At 42.7% G+C, this 22358-nt stretch overlaps 1 protein-coding gene across 2 annotated transcripts in view; it reads right to left on the bottom strand.

The window, feature by feature from the left end:
- The window catches only part of ST6GALNAC5 (ST6 N-acetylgalactosaminide alpha-2,6-sialyltransferase 5), a 171376-nt gene extending 161831 nt beyond the window's left edge, over positions 1-9545 (bottom strand). Inside the window, exons 1-2 of one of the 2 annotated variants that reach the window (XM_065885093.1) lie at positions 9285-9545; positions 8294-8491 (exon numbers count right to left, since the gene is read on the bottom strand). In XM_065885093.1, coding sequence (XP_065741165.1) covers positions 8294-8491; positions 9285-9299 — 213 coding nt within the window. In that variant the 5' untranslated portion in view covers positions 9300-9545. The remainder of the gene's footprint in view (positions 1-8293; positions 8492-9284) is intronic. The other variant, XM_065885100.1, reaches the window with a different exon arrangement.
- Between the last annotated feature and the right edge of the window lie 12813 nt (positions 9546-22358).

Here is a 22358-nt window from a genome sequence, read left to right as displayed (position 1 = left end):
TACAGACCAATATCACTGATGAATATAGATGCAAAAATCCTCAACAAAATACTAGCAAACAGAACCCAACAGCACATTAAAAGGATCATACACCATGATCAAGTGGGGTTTATCCCAGAAATGCAAGATTCTTCAATATATGCAAATCAATCAATGTGATACACCATATTAACAAACTGAAGAATAAAAACCATATGATTATCTCAATAGATGCAGAAAAAGCGTTTGACAAAATTCAACAACCATTTATGATAAAAACTCTCCTGAAACTAGGCATAGAGAGAACTTACCTCAACATAATAAAGGCCATATATGACAAACCCACAAACATCATTTTCAATGTTGAAAAACTGAAAGCATTTCCACTAAGATCCAGAAGAAGACAAGGTTGCCCACTCTCACCACTATTATTCAACACAGTTTTGGAAGTTTTAGCCACAGCAATCAGAGACAGCAAAGAAATAAAAGGAATCCAAATCAGAAAAGAAGAAATAAAGCTGTCACTATTTGCAGATGACATGATACTATACATAGAGAATCCTAATGATGCTACCAGAAAACTACTAGAGGTAATTAATGAATTTGGTAAAGTAGCAGGTTATAAAATTAATGCACAGAAATCTCTTGCATTCCTATACACGAATGATGAAAAATCTGAAATGGAAATTAAGGAAACACTCCCATTTACCATTGCAACAAAAAGAATAAAATACCTAGGAATAAACCTACCTAGGGAGACAAAAGACCTGTATGCAGAAAACTATAAGACACTGATGAAAGAAATTAAAGATGATACAAACAGACAGAGAGATATACCATGTTCTTGGATTGGAAGAATCAACACTGTGAAAATGACTATACTACCCAAAGCAATCTGGAGATTCAGTGCAATCCCTATCAAACTACCAATGGCATTTTTCTCAGAGCTAGAACAAAAAATTTTACAATTTGTATGCAAACACATAGCCGAAGCAATGTTGAGAAAGAAAAACGGAGCTAGAGGAATCAGGTTCCTGGACTTCAGACTATACTACAAAGCTACAGTAATCAAGACAGTATGGTACTGGCACAAAAACAGAAATATAGATTAATGGAACAGAATAGAAAGCCCTGAGATAAACCCACAAACATGTGGTCACCTTATCTTTGATAAAGGAGGCAAGAATATACAATGGAGAAAAGACAGCCTCTTCAATAAGTGTGCTGGGAAAACTGGACAGCTACACGTAAAAGAATGAAATTAGAACACTCCCTAACACCATACACAAAAATAAACTCAAAATGGATAAAAGACCTAAATGTAAGGCCAGACACTATAAAACTCTTAGAGGAAAACATAGGCAGAACACTCTGTGACATACATCACAGCAAGATCCTTTTTGAGCCACCTCCTAGAGAAATGGAAATAAAAACAAAAATAAACAAATGGGACCTAATGGATCTTAAAAGCTTTTGCACAGGAAAGGAAACCATAAACAAGTCGGAAGACAACCCTCAGAATAGGAGAAAATATTTGCAAATGAAGCAACTGACAAAGGATTAATCTCCAAAATATACAGGCAGCTTATACAGATCAATACCAAAAAAGCAAACAACCCAATCCAAAAATGGGCAGAAGGCCTAAATAGAAATTTCTCCAAAGAAGATATACAGATTGCCAACAAACACATGAAAGGATACTCAATATCACTAATCATTAGAGGAATGCAAATCAATACTGCAATGAGGTATCACCTCACACCAGTCAGAATGGCCATCATCAAAAATCGACAAACAATAAATGCTGGAGAGGGTGTGGAGAAAAGGGAACCCTCTTGCACTGTTGGTGGGAATGTAAATTGATACAGCCACTATGGAGAACAGTATGGAGGTTCCTTAAAAAACTAAAACTACCATATGAGTAAAACCATAATTCAAAAAGAGTCATGTACCACAATGTTCACTGCAGTTCTATTTACAATAGGCAGAACATGGAAGCAACCTAAGTGTCCATCGACAGATGAATGGATAAAGAAGATGTGACACATATATACAATGGAGTATTACTCAGCCATAAAATGAAACAAAATTGAGTTATTTATAGTGTGGTGGATGGACCTAGAGACTGTCATACAGAGTGAAGTAAGTCAGAAAGAGAAAAACAAATACTGTATGCTAACACATATATATGGAATCTAAAAAAAAAAAAAGATTCTGAAGAATGTAGGGGCAGGAAAGGAATAAAGATGCAGATTTAGAGAATGGACTTGAAGACATGGTTATGGGGAAGGGGAAGCTGGGACGAAGTGAGAGAGTGCCATGGACATTATATACACTACCAACTGTAAAATAGATAGCTAGTGGGAAGCAGCACATAGCACAGGGAGATCAGCTTATTGCTTTGTGTCCACGTAGAGGGGTGGGTTAGGGAGGGTGGGAGGGAGACTCAAGAGGGAGGAGATATGGGGATCTATGTTTATGTATAGCTGATTCACTTTGTTATACAGTAGAAACTAACACACATTGTAAAGCAATTATACTCCAATAAAGATGTAAACAAAAAAAGAAAGAAAGCACAATATCCCAGCAATTACAGATTTTCCTTTAGGACACATATTTTATGTTAGGACACATCCTCTGTAAACAGTCAAACAGCATCACCCTGCTAATGAGTAGAAAACAGATCAAATCATCCTAATCTGTTCTTGGCAAATTAAGTCTAAGTGCAGACGGAACTTTCCACTGTGACTCTACACACGTTTGTCACTGAATCTGACTCTTCCAAAACATCTCTAAGTGGGAATGCTTGGGCTTGACATTAATAGCTCTTTGACTTGAAATAGCTCTTTTTCTAGTAACTCCTTTACACAACCAATGAGAGAAAGGAAGCCAGAAGGAAGCCATATATTTAAAAGGGCTAATGAATAATAGAATTTTAGTTTGAAAGTTTTATAACTTCTAAGGTAACAACAGTATCTAACTTACTTTATAGATGAGAAAGATCACAGAAATTGCCCCCTTTTTAGTGTCCGTGCCTTGATGTACTGTTTCTTGGTTTCATATTATTATTCAGGACTTGCTTTATTATTTAATCTTTCTTGCTTCTTTGCCTTTTCTTTCCAGTTAGATCAAAGGTTCTTTGAGGGCAGGGACTGTGTTCTTCTTCCAGGATATCCTGGAATTTTGCAACTATTAGGCCTTCAATGAATAGTTACTAAGGGCTATGAGTAGTTCAAAAACCCAGAAACAAATTAGCTACAGAACTACACACTATCATGATTAAAAACGTTTCAAATGATGATTCTCAAACTTTAACGTGCACAAGAACCATAAGGGAAGCCTATTAAAATGGTAGATTCCCAAATCTCATTCCCAAAGACTCTTATGTTTCAAATCATTTCCTATTATCATTATTAGGAGGAGAAGGAGTAAATCAAATTTAGGAAAGATGAGACATACCAGGGCCTGGGACTACACTGATGTGTCTTGCAGAGAAAGGACTTGACATAAGGTAAGGCAGCTTTGTCCTTCTTCAGGGATACCCCACCCCCAATACGCCCTGCTTTCTTCTTTCCTTCCATAAATACTTATTGTGTGCCCACCAATGGCCAAGTATTAGGGCCTGGATTTAAACTGGTCAACAAGATGTATCAGATGCTTTGATATCAGAGCACTTAGATTCTACTTGGGGGGATGACAGACAAGAGACAAGTAAACTTTAAGATTATTTCAGATATTGTTAAGTATTATAAGGAAAATAAAACAGGCTGGTATGATAGAGAATGACTCGCGAGAAGGGGGCTATTTAAAGAGTGTGGTATACAAGAAGATGATACATGATCTGAGGACGAAATGACCATAAGGAATCAACCATGCAAAAGATCTTGAGTGAGAGCTTTCCAGGGAGATGAAACAGCAAGTGCAAAGGTCCTGAGGCAGAATGAGTGTCCAAGGATCAGCAAGAAGGCCAGAATGCCTGAAACTTGAGAGGGAGCTAGGTCAGACCATCTGCTAGGTACAATCTGGGCTTTGGCATAAAAGTATCTTGGGATTACTCCTGTGGGAAGGTGGAGAAATACTCTTGGTTTCAGAATTAAGGAAGGTTAACTATTAAGTAAATGTTAAAATAGTTTAACTTCTCCAGTTAAAAACACCCACGTTATTGGAACTCTTCTCCCATAAAAAACAGTTCATTTCATGATTCCATTTGGTTGATGCTTTGTGATAACACAGTTTTGTCATCATTGGCAGATTACATTTTGTAATACTTGAGCACTGAAAATAAGCTCACTTTAAATTTCTTTGAGATCCAAATTATTTATCATTCATTGGATGCCTCAAATATTATACAACAGGGTCTGATAAATGGTGTAAACTTATATTTGAGAATGTATATACCTCCCTAAAGGAAGAATTCTTATGCCATAATTTCAACATAAGTTATATGGCATATACCTATTTTTCCAGTTTTGAATTACTTTTCAACTCTTGCATTGACTTGTATTATCATCCCAACTGGACGTCTACCGATTAATAGTGATAGTACTCTTACCTCTAAGCACTTTGATTTTGTCTGGCTAATTGAGTGCTTAAGGAAAGAAAGAACCAAGGGCAAGCATGTCACCGGTACGTGTAAAATCCATTCTTGGGGACTACTACCGAAGCGAGGAGATAGCAGCTCAGCTTCAGGCCCCATGATCACTGCTCTTTCATAAGCCACCTAAGAAGAGGGCAAGCCAGGTGACAAGTGGGCCTTCTGTGAAAGGGCTCCAGTCCACTGGAAATGGGAATCAGCTCACAGTTTCATTTCACAGGGTCCACCAGATGGCAAATGACTTTACCTACCCGGAGCCAACCCAGACTGAACACATAATGTGCTTCACGCCCCCTTCCACTCTGCTGGGAGACTTGGAGCTTTCCTCTGAGGGTTGCTTGATTTAGTGAGTGTGTGTGTGTGTGTGTGTGTGTGTGTGTGTGCATGTGTGTTTTAGTTTGATTATACATTATGCTGCAGTTCTAAAGGCAGAAGTTTCTCCAAGCCATGAAGATTGACTTCTTTGCTTAGATCTGGAAGATCTGATTAGAAATCAATGGCTTCCAAAATCGGGGACCAGGAAATGGCAGGATGCAGATACAGTAGCTGCAGTGACAGACATGTAACGAGATGGAAATGAGTTGGTGGAACATTTGTGGGAAAAGGTCAGGGGAAGGATTGGGAATGAAGAGAAAAAAATCTACCTAAGAGAAAATGAAATGGTTTCATTATCACAAGAAACTCCAAGTAGCCTTCACTTACTTATTTATACTGGAATTACAATTTCCGCTAGCATCGTTTGTGAAAGAGGAAGCAGGGAATACGACCATGGAAAGTGATATTTTAAGCTTCAACACATATTGCTCATCACTGGCTTGACTCGCAGCATGTCTTTCAACAAAAGCACACAGTGATTTAATCTCAACAGTAATTCAGTCTGCAGCATATGAGACAAGACTATCATCGCAGACAGGCAGTAATTTGTGAAATTCAGGTGCTGGGGTTCAGGACCACCTGTTGAATTTAATCTTGGAGTTAGAATGTTAATGCCATCATGTAACTGAACAAAAACACTACATAGTTATCAGACTTTGGGACCTCTAGCCATGGAGATGTGAACGTTTTCCTAAATAGTATCTGTAACTCTCTCCAGATTCAGTAAATCAATGGCCAGTTGAAAGTCTGTTGGAATTCTGATTCAATATGCAGCAGCATATGGCTTGGTGGTCATCACATTCAGCATATCCTATAATTTTTCTAAAGCTTGATGTAAGAGTGGGACAAAAAAGCAATCAGAGTATCATCTGGCAACATAAGAAGAATAGAAATCTTTCATTTATCATCCCCTGTGTTAACTGGAAAAAAACATCTTAGTAATAGTCTAACGATTGACTTCTACCTCTGCTTAAGCAAGACTATAGGAAGATCCCAAGTAAACCTAAACAGCAATTTTGGGAGAAGACATAAACGTTTTACACGTGCACCTTCAGATAGCCATTGGCAATGAAACTGCCGAACTTCCGACCGGTTAAATAGTAGCAGTAAAGTGACTACATTCTGAGCAGAAGTTTACATTTCCTTCAGTGGAACAATTGAAATAATGCCTAAAAAGAAGGCATAGATTTTAATATTTGCATTTGTTCCTTTGCTTGAGGTAGGATAAACTTTGTTGAACCCTTTGGGTATGGAATTTTGTGAGAGGTTGGTTTTCTATGAAAGAATTTCATTGGTATTATCTGCTAAGACCTTCCTGGTCACATTTTTAATTCTCTGCTAAGAATTCCAAGGTCTTCCACACATATGTATCATTCACGTAACACTTCACAGCTTACAAAACCCTTCACTACAGATTATCTCAATTTCTCATACAGAGTTCCCACATTCCTTCCCCAAAAGGGCTGTTCTTCATTTTAAAGAAATAAGGCTCTGACACATTGAAAATGGAATCCAACATATTTGTGTGAATAAACACTGCTTTGAAAAAGAACACGAGGGCATCATATTTTGACTTAGGCTATCAATATTCTTAGCTGGTGTCTGTCCAGCAGGAGAGCACAGGAAGGGAAGTATTAGCAATATCTTCCTAAAGGCAGATCAAAGCTTACAGCAAATTTACCTTTTGACACCCCTATTAACCAAAGCTTCACAAGTGCTAGATAGCCATTTCCACTAAACAATAGCCATGAAAAGCCACCATGTTCAATATATTCATGATAAACACACAAACACCACATCCCTCCACAGTGGGAAGTCAATGCACAAACTTTTCTAGAACTCCAGCCCTTATGGATTGCTTGCACATGCAGATACAAAGTATGTAATCAATCAACAACTTAAAGAGAAAACAGAAGCTTGTGAAAACAGAAATTGTGAAACTGATGGCCCTCTCTACTTTTGATTTAAGATCTACCACCAGCACCCTCCCCAGTAAATCATTTCCTAATGAAATCTCTCCCTCTTTTCTGCTTCTGTGAATTCTTCCCAGTGCAAGTTCCACTTTTTCAAAGAAACTTTCCTTGATCCTAGCCGGGCAGAGATCTTTCTCATCTCTGTACTCCAACAGTAATAACTGTTTATATCCAATATTTCCTATACATTTATATCTACTGTCTATCTCTCTGTCTCTCTGTCATCTATCCATCCATCCACATTTCATGGTATGCTGTTTGTTTTCCCACAGGCATTCAAAGATCCCTAAAGGCTGAGTCCTGCCTTAAATTCTTTTGTATCCTCCAAAATCCTTAGCGTTATCCATTGCACAAGTGAGTAGAAGTATTTTGATTGCCACTTAAAAAAAGTTTGACTTTTTCATGCATGGTTAGAACCATCTTTTCACACAAAAGGAGCACCTGCTAAATATTACTTCGGTTCACAGCCATACAACCTAGTAATACAAAAAGCAGGATAGCTGGGTGGTCTCAAGAAATCCTCTAGCTTTATAGGGCATATACAGAATGGAATTGTGTTTTAATAAAAATATATTAGCAGCTTCAAATAACGGGGAATACATTTAAACTGTATTAAAATATCTTTTCAGAATCAGGAAACTTGATTAGGGTTCTCCCAGAGGCTTCACACACTGAAACGAGAGATTTATTATTCCAGGGAAAGAAGGCTCAATTTCTTAAAAATTCACCTTATTAATTATTAGCCAAGCCATGCAGCGGCTTCCCGGAAGGCAGAGGAAAATAGGCCCTCAACGATGAGTTTTCAAGCCAATGGAAGCTGAGTTTGTGCCTCAAGCCTTCCGCGCTTGCCTGGGCACCGCTCCCCAGGGCTGTAGTAATTTAGCCCAGAGCATCCGAAGCAGGGATCAGATAGGAGTATGCGAGCCTGAGCTGCGGCCGCGGACTGGCTGCTACTCAGCCTCCGGTTCCCTGTCGGAGGTAAGCTCGGGCTGGTACCCGCGCCATTCCCGGGTCTCCTCCCACTAGGGCGCGACTTGGCTGCCAAACCCGAGGCTTCAGGAGCCCTGCGCCCAGCGATAGCTGCAATTCTGGGGATGAGGCGGTTCTAATTCCAGGGACAGTTCCTGTTAGGAAATTAGGCTTAGGGGTGCACCCATCTCATCCCTATTCCCGGAAAAACTTTGCTTCCTTCTCCAAATAGAAATTCACACCAAGTAGGAACTATCTTGTCCCACCCCAGCGGGTCCACTCGCACTTCCAGCCTCTGAATGGCACCTACTCACGGCGCCTCCCAACCCCGGGGAAGGGGGCAAGCTCAGGTGTGCGGGATCCCCAGGCTGGGTGGCGGGAAGGCTGGCGAGCAAGCTGTCACCTTGTGGTCCGCCACGCCAAGGTATCCGTCCAGTGGCCGCGGTCCCGCGGGGGCCTCGGGGTGCGGCGGGGGGCTGCCGGTAGCCGCTGCCTGCTGCTGCTGCGGGGGCCGCTCCTTCTGGCCGCCTAGGCTGCTGTACACGAGCAACAAGCTGGTGCACATGGTGGTGAGCGCTAAACACACTGCCAGACCATGGCGCTGCGGGAGAGCGGGAGAGAGCACAGGAGAGTCGCTGAGCGCCGACCGGGGAGGAGCGCGCCCGGCAGGGACTCCGACGCGACGGTCAGACGGGCGGGGGCAGCGGGGGTAGCCCGGGTCCCACCTTGGCAGCACGCAGCCCGGCAGAGGAGGCACCGTCGCCCCGCGTACGGCAGGGCATGCTCCCCGCGCGTCGCTGCTCTGGGCCGCCGCCGCCTCCCACATCCCTCGGCAGAGGACAGGTGGTGCGTGGCGCCCGGCTACGCGAAGAAGAGCACGCCGGCGGCGGGGGCAGGGGTGGGCTCACACTTTGGGAGGGGGCCCTCTGCCCCAGCTCGGCTTTGGAATGTCTAGCTTCTCCTTTCTGGACCCGTGGGGCTGTACCTTGGCGATCCTTGCAAGTTTGAAATCCGACAAGGAAACCAAGAAAGTCTACAAAGGTCCCCCCTTCCCGCCCCTCTTAGTTTTTTGCCAGGCTGTTTCGTTAGGGCATCCCCAACCCCGAGCAAGGCGCCCGTCACTCCAACGTTTCTCTAGCTCTCCGCTGGCCGCTCGGAACTCCCGCCGGAGATCCAGGAGCCCAGCAACCCCAGTTTCCATTCGGGCTCTGGGATTCCGAGCCAGGCTGAAGCGAGGAATCGGGAGTGGACGCGGAGCAGGTGGAAAGTTGTCCCTTTGTAACGGGCGACCTCGCAGCGCAGGGTCAGGCACCCTGGAGGTCTCCCGTGCGCCCCGGGGACGCTGCGCCCGGGGGTCCCGCCTCTGCCCAGAGGAGTTATAACAAATGACTCACCACCAGGGTCTTCATTTTGGGCACCTCTTTTGTGCGGAATCCTCAGGCACACGCGTCCGGGGCCACTTTTTCTTGGAGGATTTCCATCGTCGGTGATGGGGCGGAAACGGCTCTGATTTTCGCCGGGCCTCCAGCCGCGGCTGAGTGAGCAGGAAAGCCGCGGGACCCAGGAAGAGCCGCTGTTGCAGAGATTAGAGACAGAATTGAAGCTGAACCGGACCCTCGTAGTCTCTCAGCGATCTACACAACTGCCGCCTGCCGGGTCCTAAAGCCCTCTGCATTCCCCCCTTCCCGCCCCCAAATAATCATCTTTTCAGCCGAGTCGAATTTCTGGGGCGAGAGAGTTAACCGTGCCCATATACCCACCTCTTGGTCCGAAGGCTTATTTATCTTTTATGAAGTCATCAAGTAAAAGGGAAGGAGAACACTATTGGATTCTGAACGTGATAGCTGTTTGAAAATTTACAAACTATCATTTCTGTTCTGTGATTTTGATAAAAACAAGTCAACACCCCAAATGTCAATAGCTCTATTTATAGCATCTGCGTTTATGTTCATAGCGTGGAGGAATCTGTCACGAAATAATTTTTTCAAAGAAATTATTGTTTCAGTTTTCCAATTGTAAGCTTTCTGATATTCTCTTCCCCTTAATTTTACTTTTTAAATCGAGTTATTCTCGTGCAATCTTTAGATCCTCATTTTCGTCGAAATTATTTCATTCATTACTTGCTTTAAATATTATAGTTTATTTTTCTATCAGAACCTTGAGGTTCCTAGTGTTCATCTAAATGATATAAAAGTGTTAAGAACATTCAATGCATCATATCCACAGGATTAACTGGACTTGCAGATTCTGCCTAATTTAAATGAAAGATTTCTGGCTGCTAGAGCTAAAACTGCTTACTGCTTATTTTGTAAGAATCCTAAGGCCTTTGGTGCTCTCCTGTGTTGGTCTACTGCACTGACAGTATATAATTTCACATTCAGAACTTCAATTAATTTTTTTAAAAAAATCATCTGTTTTTTCTTGGGAAATTCACATCCATAGCTTGTTTTAAGGATACTCTCCCTCCTCCCGCCCCGGTTGAATTACACATGGCATTTGTTAAATGTCTAATTTAGTTAAAAACATATTTCTTGTGAAATTGCTCAGCCAGAGAAAATAGTTGTCTTAATGTATTACTTAACACCTCACCTGTAGCAGCGTAATGTTAAAGAGTACGTTAAGATGGAAATGATCAGCAGGCCAACTGAACCATAGGCACCATAAGAGATTTCTCAAGGCCAAAAAAGGCATTACAATCCTTTTTTAATCTTCACTAATCCATTGATGGGCCAATGATAAAACAGGAACTATTTTTAACTTATGAGGCATCCTTCTATACCCAGTATTAAGAAAGTTAAAATTAATCGGTGCAACAATGACTATCAACGCAATGTGTTTGGGGGCAAGTGAGAAACATATGGGATTCAGCCTTTCAAGGAAAAACAAAAAAATCCAAACACTGTCCAACATTGCCAGCGTTGAAGCTATTTATTCAATTTGTGCTTTAGGCATGAATAGTACCAGTTAGGGCAGAAAACGCAGCAGCCAGAAGAGAATCTTATTGGGTCTTGGCAATTCTTTATTGGATGGTTGCACTTGACACTCAAATTAGGGAAACAAAGGACCAACTTGATGAATCATTGCAAGCAGATTATCTGTGTGTCTCCAGGGCTCCTTTTGAGATGCTACTAGTGGTAGCTTCTGCAGTTTTCAGAATCATTCCCCTTCTATCTAGTAAGTTGCCCAGTGACCAATAAAACACTTCTAATATGTTTTGCCATGCCAAACAGAGCCATCATATTTACGATTTAAGCTCACAGCAGCATGTTGGACATCCATTACACAGTATGTCTGACCAAATTCATTAAGCTTATGCTTTTTTTTTTTTTACCTCCTGGGATAGCGGTTAGTGAGTAGCTAGATCTACTTATGAAATGACCAGGGTAAATTTGAAAAATGTAATTCTGAAGTTGATTTGAATAGTTTCAAGGTCTCTGGCTTTCAAATATTTGATTAGATTGATGCAATGGTTTTAGGCATTCTGGCCTGAGAGCCAGATGAACAAGGGGGAGTGGAGAAGGGCAGGTAAAACAAGTGACAAGTTAAAATCCTTGTGCTGTTTAATTCAGTGATCATTTAATGATCACCTGCTATTGGGTGCTTTTATATTAGGGAATGCAGAGAGGAATAAGGCACAGATCTTCTCACTTAAGAGCTCACAGCGTAGGGTTTGTGTGTGTGTGTGTGTGTGTGTGTGTGTGTGTGTGAGAGAGAGATAAGTCTTCAAGTTGGCCATAAAAGACTGAGTACTAGAGATTCAACATATATTTATCAAGTGCCTACCATGTTAAGCACCTCCTCTGGTGAGTACCTGCTACATGGCAGGCATTGGGATACCTGGATAAATAGATCACATGCTGCCCTGAAGGAACTCACAGCCTACTATTCCCAAGTAACTGCCATGAATCTTTATATTACAAAAAGTTAGGAAACGGTCAAAATACTTGATTGGTTTTTCAAATTCTGCGTGCTTGCTTATTATTACCTGAGGGGTTTGATATCATAAGGTTAGCCACCTCTATGTAAGTTTTTGCACACTTCTAGGTTAATAATTTGAAGAGCCAGAAAGAACAGTATATAGGCAACATTCACAGACACTTGATTGACTTGGAGATGAGCAGACAAGTCAGTAAAGCTTTTTTAGTTCATCTAACTTGTCCAGTTCAATAAGTTGGGTAGTCACAATTTGCTTCTCAAAATCCAGGTAGCTGAAATGGATTTCTCACGGTTTGAAATTTATCCATCTTTCTGCCTCTGGTGCCATCACATCCAATCAAATAGATTCTTACTTTTGAAAAAAAAAAAAAAGGATGAGAAAGGAAAGGAAAGGAAAAGAAATTGAATGTTCCACAATGTAGGTTATGTGATAGGCTGAAGGCGATGATTTATGAAACAAGCCATGTCATGGGGTGAGGAGGAGTGGAGAGGTGGGACCTGGAGCTGGAGGGAGTGTCTGCCAGTGCACACGGCCACGGCCACGGTGGTACCACAACGCTCTGAGGGAGGCAGAAGACAGACTGCTGGAAACTAGTGAGCCCTGCCCATGACTCCTAAATGACCTCTCACATTAGAAACAAATGTTGCAAACATTCTAAAGATGTATGAAAAGCAAAAGACAACATAAACTACATTTGGGATGCAACTGATTTTCACCTTATGACCTTAAAGAAAAAAGGTTCTGCTAAATGCTGCAAGAGCAAAAAGCTTCATAACGGCAGAAAGTCCTAGAACAAAGTGGATACTTGTTCCTTAGTTTCCTTAACTCTCTTTACTTCGCAAGCTGTGCCTAATGGGCTGACTGGCTGAGAACAAGTCCGAGGAGTCAGGTTGCCAGGACCCAGATCCTGACTTTACCACTTCCCAGCTCTGTGACTTTGAGTAAGTTATTTAGCTGTGCCTTAATTTCCTTACCTGTAGAATAGCAACCGTGAGCACCTATCTCAAAGCTTTGTTGTGAAAGTTAAGTGAGATACCACAAGTGAAGTGTCAAGAGGAGTAACTGACAGTTAACCATGACTAATAATATTTTGATTATGATGAATAACCATCATAATGTTTATTTAAAGGTGAAAGACCAGGGTTTGACCTGTGTGGCCAAGAGCTGCATGACGAGAAAAGCACTGAAAATATTAAGCAGACTCTTGACTGACCTGTAAAATGACTAAACAAAGCCTAGCCCCTGCTTTGTTGGAGGGCTCATTAAGATGTAGACGTGACTGCTTTGTAAATGATGAAGCTCTGTAGGAGCTGAGATAATAGTCATTCATTCATTCATCCAACAAATGTCAATTGAGCATCTACTATGTGCCAGGCACTATTCTAGGCCGTGAGGATGTGACAAAGACAAGCAAACCCATGAGGCTTATAGTCAAGCGAGGGCAATAAACTAATAGAATAGAATAGCAGGCACTAGGGAAAAAAGCAGGGTAAAACAGCTAGAGATTGGGGTGGGGTGTAGCACTGTTTTCGCTAGGATAGTGATATTTGAATAAAGGGAGGGAGGGAGCCATGCGGTTATCTGGAGGAAGGGCATTTCAGGCAAAGGAAACAGCAAGGCCATGAGGTAAGAGCTTGGCTGGCATGTTGAAGAGACAGCAAGGAGGTCGTGTGGCTGGAGTGGAGGGGGTGAGAGGGAGACTGGTGGGGGGGGGGGAGGGCAGAGACGTAGTCCAGGGCCAGGTTGTCTAGTGCCTCATAGACCATGAAAAGGACAGTGCGGGGCTTCCCTGGTGGTACAGTGGCCACTTAGGAAGTTCTTGCAGTGGTCTAGGTGAAGGAGGTGGTGGTGCTTTTAGGAGAAGTGACTGGTTTCAGGATGTGCTGATACTGGGTATGAAACATTAGCAAAAGAAAGGAGGCAAGCAAGCGCAAGCCTTGGATGGCTTGGGGAACGAGGCTGCTAGTTCCAAGATGGGGAATGCTGTGGGAACAGCAGGTTTGAGGGGCTGTGAATGGGGGATTTGCACTTAGAGGTGCTCAGTATGAAATGTCACAAGCGGTTGGAATTCAGGGATAATGCTGGGCTTAGAGACATGAACAAATCATCACAGTTCATGAAAGGGTGAAGTCACCTAGGGATAAGCCAGGACACAGAAGAAAAGAAGTCACCGGCCTGAGCCCTGGGAGCTCCAAATTCCAGATGCCAAGAATAGGAGGCATTATTACAGTAATGATAATACTGAAAAGACAGCGAATGACTCTCTGAACTTGATTTGATTTAGATGGCTGATTATTTCCATTTTGAATGGATTTTCCATTCCAAGACAGTGAGTCATTTATGCCCTCAAAGTACTTTTCAACTTCTGTTATTGTATCAAGCATATTCATTTATATATTTATTTTTCATCCTTCCTTCTAGATCATAACTTTTCTAGAACTGGAACTATGTCCTCTTACTGTTTATATGCTCCATAAACCCATAAGCCCAGCATATAAGTGAGGGTAATAATATTACTCACTAACATTTATCCAGCTCCTTACTATGTGCCAGCACTAGTCTAAGAGTTTTACATGTATTCATACCTTTAGTCCCTACAACAACCCCACGAGGTAGGTACTATTATTTTCCCCATTTCACAAATGAGTGAACTGAGGCACTGAGAGTCGTTTGTCCAAAGCCACCCAGACTTTGACAAGTGGTAGCATTAGGCTAAATCAATATTTGTTAAAACAAATCAATATTTGTTAAAGAATGAATGGATAGACGCTTTGTAGGAGTTCCTGTAACCACGTTCTTCCACTAAACTCCAAATTGGTCTGATTTATAAGAGTACAGTTTACACCCAATCTTTAGATAATATAACCTTGTTTATATATAACAAATATAAACAAGGCAGTGCCTTGTTTTGTGATGTACTTTTTTGCTGCTTTTATTTCTTCAAGATGTATTTTACAGACAGTAAAGTACATAAAATTAGGGGTACAGTTTGATGAGTTTTGACAAAATTATACACCTGTTCACCACCACCACTGTCAAGATATAGATCATTTCCATCATCCCAGAGAATACCCTCATGCTTCCTCCCAGTCAGACTACCTCTCACCCAATAGGCAAACAGCAAAGATTGTCCTGATTTTTATCACAATAGATCAACCTTGCCTGTTCTAGAGCTTAATATAGATGAAAACACAGCATATGCCTTTCAGTCTGAATTCTTCTCTTAGCACACTATTTTGAGGTTTATCCATCTCATTGGGTGTTTTAATAGTTTGTTCCTTTTTACTGCTGAGTACTATTCTATTGTGTGAAAAAGACACAGTTGTTTTTATCCATTCTCCTGTTGATGAACGTTTGGGTCGTTTGCAGTTTGGGGCTCTTAAGGATAAAGTTACTGAGGACGTACTTGTCTTTTGGTAGATGCGTGGCTTCATTTTTCTTGCATGAATACCTAGGAGTGGAATGGTTGGGTCATGTGATAGGTGTCGGGTTAACTTTAAAAGAAATTGTTAAACTGTTTTCCAAAGTGGTTGGACCATTTTTTATTCCCACCAGCAACAAATGAGGCTTCAGTTGTTCCACATCCTGTCAGCACGTGGTGTGGTCAGTCTTTTAAATGTCTCTTGGCTTTTGTACAGTTTTCCAGATAAAGTTAGAAATCCTTGCTTAGCATCCCAGGTCCTTCCCAACTATGCATCCACCACTCCCTTTGAATCTCATCTCTACACAGGAACCTTCTGAATTAGCCATAAAAACTGTTCTTTGAATTTACAGTACTTATGGTCAGTCAGCTGGGTCTTTCAACAAGTCCCTTTCTGTCCTGCTCTTTCACATCTCAGCCTGTGCGCCATCCACCAGCATCGTCCACTTTCTGATCCTGCAGTCGGACATTGAGGCCCCCCCTTAACGCTCTCCAGCTCAGTTAAAAGCACAGGCTTGGAATCACACAGACCAGGTTTGGCCCAACCTCTCGCGACTGAGAGCAAGCCACTGACTGCCCTTCTCAGGTTCTTCATTTGTAACAGGCAGATAGTAAAACCTTTCGAGCAGAGTAGTTGTGTAGACAAAATACACTAACATATGGAAAGTGTTCATCACCATTCGACTATACAGATGGATCAAACAAAATGTATGTTTTCATAAGGGGCTACCTCTTTGGTATAAAAGAATTCATCCTCCAATGTTTATTGAGCTTTTAGTAAAAATAATAGTTAATAGGTATTGTGTGCCTGCTGTCAGGCATGGTGCTAATTGGAGACAGTGGCTTTTTTAATCGGGAATGATGTCATCTCCACTTTACCAACAAGGAAACTGAAATGTAGAGATGTGAGGTCGTTTGCTCAAGGTCACATGGCTAGAAAGGGACAGAACCAAGATTTTTTTTTTTTTTTTTTTGCAGTATGCAGACCTCTCACTGTTGTGTCCTCTCCCGTTGCGGAGCACAGGCTCTGGACACGCGCAGGCTCAGCGGCCATGGCTCACGGGCCCAGCCGCTCCGCGGCATGTGGGATCTTCCCGGACTGGGGCACGAACCCGTGTCCCCTGCATCGGCAGGAGGACTCTCAACCACTGCGCCACCAGGGAAGCCCCAGAACCAAGATTTGACCAGACCTGTCTGACTGCACAGCCTTCCCTCACAAGCTCCACATTCCACACTCCACTGTTTTCTACATGCTCTGACTCTAGGCCAAGTCCTCCACTGGATACTGGAGTTGCAGAGAGGAGAAAGACACAGCCCTCACTTACAGAAGACAAATCCATGAGCAGGTAATTACACCCCAATATGTTAAGTTTAAATGTTGAGTTACAAATGATGAATTAGAGGGATCACAGAAGAGGGACATATGGCTGTGTGGGAGTGTTTCAGATATGATTTCTGGCAAAAGAGAAATGTTCAGCTGGTTTTAAGGGATCACTAGAAACAGGTCAGGAGAAGGCCAGTGTCCCTTGGCAGAAAGGACAGCATAAACAAAGCAAAAATGTGGAAGCATGGACCCTCATGGTGGGTGCTGACAACAGAGAAGGAGTTTGTGGGTAAGGTAGAGAGTTATCAGAACCAGAGTGGTTCTGTACAGCTGTGCAGGTTGTGCAGTGGGCAAGGATGTGCATCTAAGTGGGTATCACAGTCACAGATACTGCAGATTTGTATATTTATTTCATCAGTTTCCTTGAAAATGACCATGACCATGTGTAGACTATGCTTTACACGTATCAGTGTATTATAACAATTTTCCATTAGATAGATGTAGAGTGTTGTAAGTACCAGAAGCCTTTAAAAATTTGCACAGTAGTGCCCTTTGGGCTGGGAGTAGTGTAGTCAGAATTACTTTCTAGGTGGATGTCTCTGGAGACAGTGAGAGGGATGGCTTTGTAGGGGGAAAGACTGGAGCCAGAGAGGACAGCTAGGACCCTGTTGTGGAAATCTGGATGAGAGATAAAGGCTTCAGCCAGGGCAGTGGTGGTTGGGATGGACTGAAGAAATTCTTAGGCAGGTATTATGTTATAATGGGTAAATGGATCAAATCCTAACTATGCAGAAGAGGATTTATAAATAAGTGCCTTTTGGGGAATTCCCTGGCGGTCCAGTGGTTAAGACTCGGCGCTTTCACTGCCTTGGGCCCGAGTTCGATCCCTGGTCGGGGAACTAAGATCTCACAAGCTGTGCGGCGCAACCCCCTCCCTCCAAAACGTGCTTTTTTCATGCAAAATGGAGTGTATAATTCTGGCCACATTTCAAAATGATATAGAATAATAATAAAAAATGGCTTATATGATGCCGTAGTTTGGGTTCTCTCGCAAACATACCCTGCAATAAAGATCCATGTGCAAGCATCTCTTTGGCAGGTGGAGCAAACCCCTTTGGGGAGTGTAGGGAAGCGATATAGGGAGGAACGGCAGCCAGTAAATGGTGCATTATCCAGCAAGTTACAACGGTAGACAACTGGGGCTCAGTCCTGCTGGAGAAATTCTGGCAGCCAGTGTAGAAGTCAGGCCTTGGTGTTTCCACCGGGGGCTGGGGGAGCAGGGGCATTTGGTTGAGGGCTGCCCTGGGCTTGGAGCGATGGGCGCTGGTTCTTTGGCCCGTGCTGCCTGCCTCACCCGTGGCCGTGCAGGCAGGCTCTGGAGGCTGGAAAAGACCCTCAGGCAGGGACTGGCAGGTGCCGGAGGTTGAAGTCCCCATAGAGTTTTCTTTCTTTCTTTCTTTCTTTTTTTTTTTTTTTTTTTTTTTTTTTGCGGTACGCGGGCCTCTCACTGCTGTGGCCTCTCCCGTTGCGGAGCACAGGCTCCGGATGCGCTGGCCCAGCGGCCACGGCTCACGGGCCTAGCCGCTCCGCGGCATGTGGGATCCTCCCAGACCGGGGCACGAACCCGCGTCCCCCGCATTGGCAGGCGGACTCCCAACCACTGCACCACCAGGGAAGCCCCCCATAGAGTTTTCAAAGGACTCTTGAGAGTTTTCAAAGGATTCTAATTCCTTAGGTTGTTTGAACCTCCGGATAGTTTTGTGACCTAGAAAAATGCGTGGTTTCCAGCTAAGCCTGAGCAGCTCTTGCTCATGGTCAGTTCCACCGGCCTCCAGAGCTGCTGCACCAAACAGAAACGTCTCTTGTCAAGGTCCCTCCCCTTTTCCTCATTACTGACTTGTTGGGATATCTGTCTCCTGATACAGATAGCGGGCCGTTGAATTTAGAAATTTTGTATAATTCACCTTTGTTTTCCCAGAGCCTGGTAAACAGTGGGTGGTTAGTGAATGTATTTGAGTGCATGGATGAACGACTATTATCATCGCCATTTTAACGGTGTTAAAACTGGGACTGACAGAGCTAAAGCAACTTACCCAGAGTCACACAACCAGTTAGAAGAGACAGGACTTGAACTCAGCTCCTCCACATTCCTCTCGAGAAATCTTGCTGCTGTCACGCAGCTCCGTGAGGGTGGGCATAGCGACTCTTTGTTGGGGATTCGTAAATCCCACAGGCCTATAAAGTTTGGAGTATTTGAAGGTAGGCCAACAACTAGAAAGGAAGGCCAGGAAACTTCAGGGGAGGGAGTTTTTCACATTAGGAACTGACTTTTGTTTTATTATTTATGATATCTCAAAGTAGAATGGGGAAAGACAAATAGGGGCAAACACTGTGACCCTCATAAAATAAAACAAATTTTTCCTCCAAATGTGAAAGACAAAGGACCATCCCCGTAGGACCCAGTGCAACGATCTGAAAGCTGAGTGAGCACATGCTGTAAAGCTCGCTGTGCTCCTGGGTAACCTGGGAAGTCAGGGGTGATGCTGGGCCTACATCAAGGAAGGCCGGCCTTTTTATTCTTTTTGTTCTACATGCAACGAAAGGGGTAGCAGCTGCAAGAGGGAAGTCAGCTAAAGAGTTTTCAAAATGAATTTAAAAGTGCATTCTTGAGTGTCCTTGCAATATTTCTGCTAAAGTAAAAAGCATGATTGATCTATGAGCATCTTTCTGCTTCTCTTCCCGCTAATTTATATCATTCTTGTGTCTTTTTCCTTTTGTTTCAAAATATTGCATATGCCATTTAAAACAGCTGATTTTATTTAAGTAGCATTGAAATGTGACACTTTTAAAGAGTCAACTTTTTTAAAAAGTTGATTAATTAAAAGATCTAAATTTGTGACTTTTGAATTTCTTTTTGTCTGTGGAAGCTATGCTTCACTTCTGTATAAAGTTAAGGGTACAGGCTCCACTGTCAACTACATCCATGTTTGAATCTCAGCTCTACCATTTATAGGCTGTGACCTTGAACAAGATACCAAGTCTGTCTAAGCTCCAGTTGTCCCATCCGTGCAAGGGCAATGGTAATACTGCTCTCCTCAGCTGGGCCATTTTAAGGATTAAATGAGGCAATGATGAGGATTTCCAATAGGTATATAGAATTTTTATGTATTTAATCCTCACAGCAACCCTCTCAGTTAGCTACTGTTGTAGTGTCCTTTTTCATATAAGGAAACTGAGGCATACACAGGCAAAATATCTTGCTCAATATCACAGAGCTACTAAGTCGTAGTATCAATATTTGGACCCTCACACATAATGAACTTAAAAAAAAACTGTCAATTATTATTGTAGTTTAAATAAAACATTTCCTGGAGACTCATTGTGTGAGTTAAGATTGGAGCTGTCTGGTTGAGGTAGGAACGGGAGACCCAGATCTCTTCCTCCTGCCTGAGGCGGCCATAACTTGGAAGTTATGCTTGGAAACCACTGGCCTTCCTATTGCTGGTAGAGAAAAATAAACATGAATTAAAAATGAAAAACCGCCGGATCCTTATAGGCGTTCTGTTTGGAATGCCTTCTATGTCCCACACCTGTCCTGTCGCTCCTCAGATAAACAGGTGCATCTCCTAAGATGACAGACAAGGCAAGAGCCATGATGAGAGGTTTTTGGGGGTCCTGTTGTTGTGAGATCCGAACGAGGGTCGGTCAGTGGCACAACCAGATAATTTCGCATTAAAATTTGTACTTAACAACTTAAATTGTTTGAAAAATATTCACTCATTAATTCATTAAGCAAACAGTCATAGAGTACAAAGTATGTATCAGACATGGTTCCAGTATTTGGGGGTTGCTAGCTGGGCTCAAGATACTGAAGTGGAAACCCAGCTATATATGCTCACACCTCCTCTCCCCAGGTCATCCCACTTGGCACCTGCAGGTGCCCCTGCCTGCCCATTTCCCGCTGTGTGTAGTCTGGATGACCACTTCTGTGTTGCACCATCTCAATCCAGACACTAACGTCTTTTCCCACGTGTTCTTATATATTCTGTAATGTTTCTATCGTCACTTCCCATAGAGGCATGCGTTGTTTCATTTTCTATTTTCAGAACCTTACTTCCATGCCCTTCCAACCAGGGTAAACTTCTCATGTGAATTTATTTCCCTTTTCAAGTCAGAAGGCAGGGATTTTCTTCAACATGATATCTCTGAAGGGACAGGGCTGTCACAACACCTAAATTGCAAGATGGTCGTGAAGCTTGACCTCTATAACACAGGCTCTGGCACATAGCAGGCCCTCAGTTACATGTGATTTCCCCTCTTCTTTAAGAACACAGTAGCCTAAATTATATACTGTGAGATCATTTACAATTTATGCGTTGTTATACATCAAGGACTTAAAAATATGGAGGTCATTTCTTCCTTTTCTAGGTTATCATCAAATAGAATTTATGAACCCTCAGATTCATGGGCTTTCAATGAATGATATAAAATTGAAGTAATAAAGCTCCGTTCCACATTTTGGCTCAGAACTTCTTTCACATACATGTTTGGACCTAATAATAGTATTTTCCACTTGTAAAACTTCTTTTCAACTTGGACACTTGTACGATGGTTGGCGTTGTTTGTTTCATGCTTATGTCAACTAGTCAGTGAGTTGAGTTTTAATTTTCCATGTGTAACTTTGGTGCCTGCATTTGTACGTGTCATAAGTGGGAAGGCTAACTGAAAAGTGATGAGATTTGAATCTAAGTGATTTGTCATGCAGGGGCTTCTAGGATAATTAAATAATTAATTGCTTCACCTATCTAGCATTTATTGAGAGCCTACATGGTTGACACGCAGCATGCTATGTGCTAATAACACGAAGACGAAAGAGTTTCTCAGGAAGCTAACGGGCAATCAGTAGAGACAGTTCCGTAAAGGACTGCAGCGTGGTAGGTGGAAAGTGCCTCAACAGCGGCACTGGCGTAACGGTAGCAAAAAAGCAGGAGCAATCAATTCACTAAGTTTTCAAGTATGCTATGATGAGGCCAACAGATCACGAGATGATTGCCACTGAAAAATAATTTATGCTCTGTTATATTCAGAGATCCCAAGAGGAGGGGCATGCTATACCACAGGGGGGCCACGTGAGAAAGCTCAAGTGTTGGTCAGGATGTAGGGGGAGGAAGGGATGTGGGCAGGAGCCTTTCTTGTGGTGGAGAAAGGCAGGATAAACAAGTTTAGGAGTGGCTAGTTGAATGACTGCAGCAGGCTCTGGGGCTGAGGGGCTGGCCCTAGTTGTCTAGTGTCTGGTTCTGGGGTGATTAGGGAAAGTGGATGAGAGCTGGTAAAGGAGACTGCTGGGGGTATGGGTTCTGGATTGCTTAGTTTGTATGTAAAAGGCGTGCTTCTGGGCTAGTTGTTTGCTGTCTTTCTCCAGGAATTAGCTAACCCTTGGAGGAGCGGTCTGTCCAGAAACAGCAAGGCCCCAAATATCAAAGCATCAAAATATACAAAATGAAGAATATGGTTAATACAACCACGTCGGCCAGGGCAGCCAGGAGAACAGGACTAAACCAAGAGCAAAAGAGCTTTCTGGACAGAGGGTTCCGTTGATGCAAATATCCAGAGACGTGGAAGAACCTGTTTGTATTTTAATATGTTTCGAGTCCGGAGTCAGGACGAAATGTGAGCAATAGGGCTGGGCGGTGCTCTGAGCAGCAGCCAGTGCGTGAAATTTGCCTGGATCAGGAATTTGGACTTCGTGTGAAAGGTAGTAAGGTATACCTGAAGGGTTTTACCGA

The sequence above is a fragment of the Phocoena phocoena genome, chromosome 1 (genome assembly GCF_963924675.1).
Source record: "Phocoena phocoena chromosome 1, mPhoPho1.1, whole genome shotgun sequence".
Classification (NCBI taxonomy): domain Eukaryota; kingdom Metazoa; phylum Chordata; class Mammalia; order Artiodactyla; family Phocoenidae; genus Phocoena; species Phocoena phocoena.
Note: the sequence above shows the minus strand (reverse complement) of the source record. Positions and strands in the feature narration are given on the sequence as shown.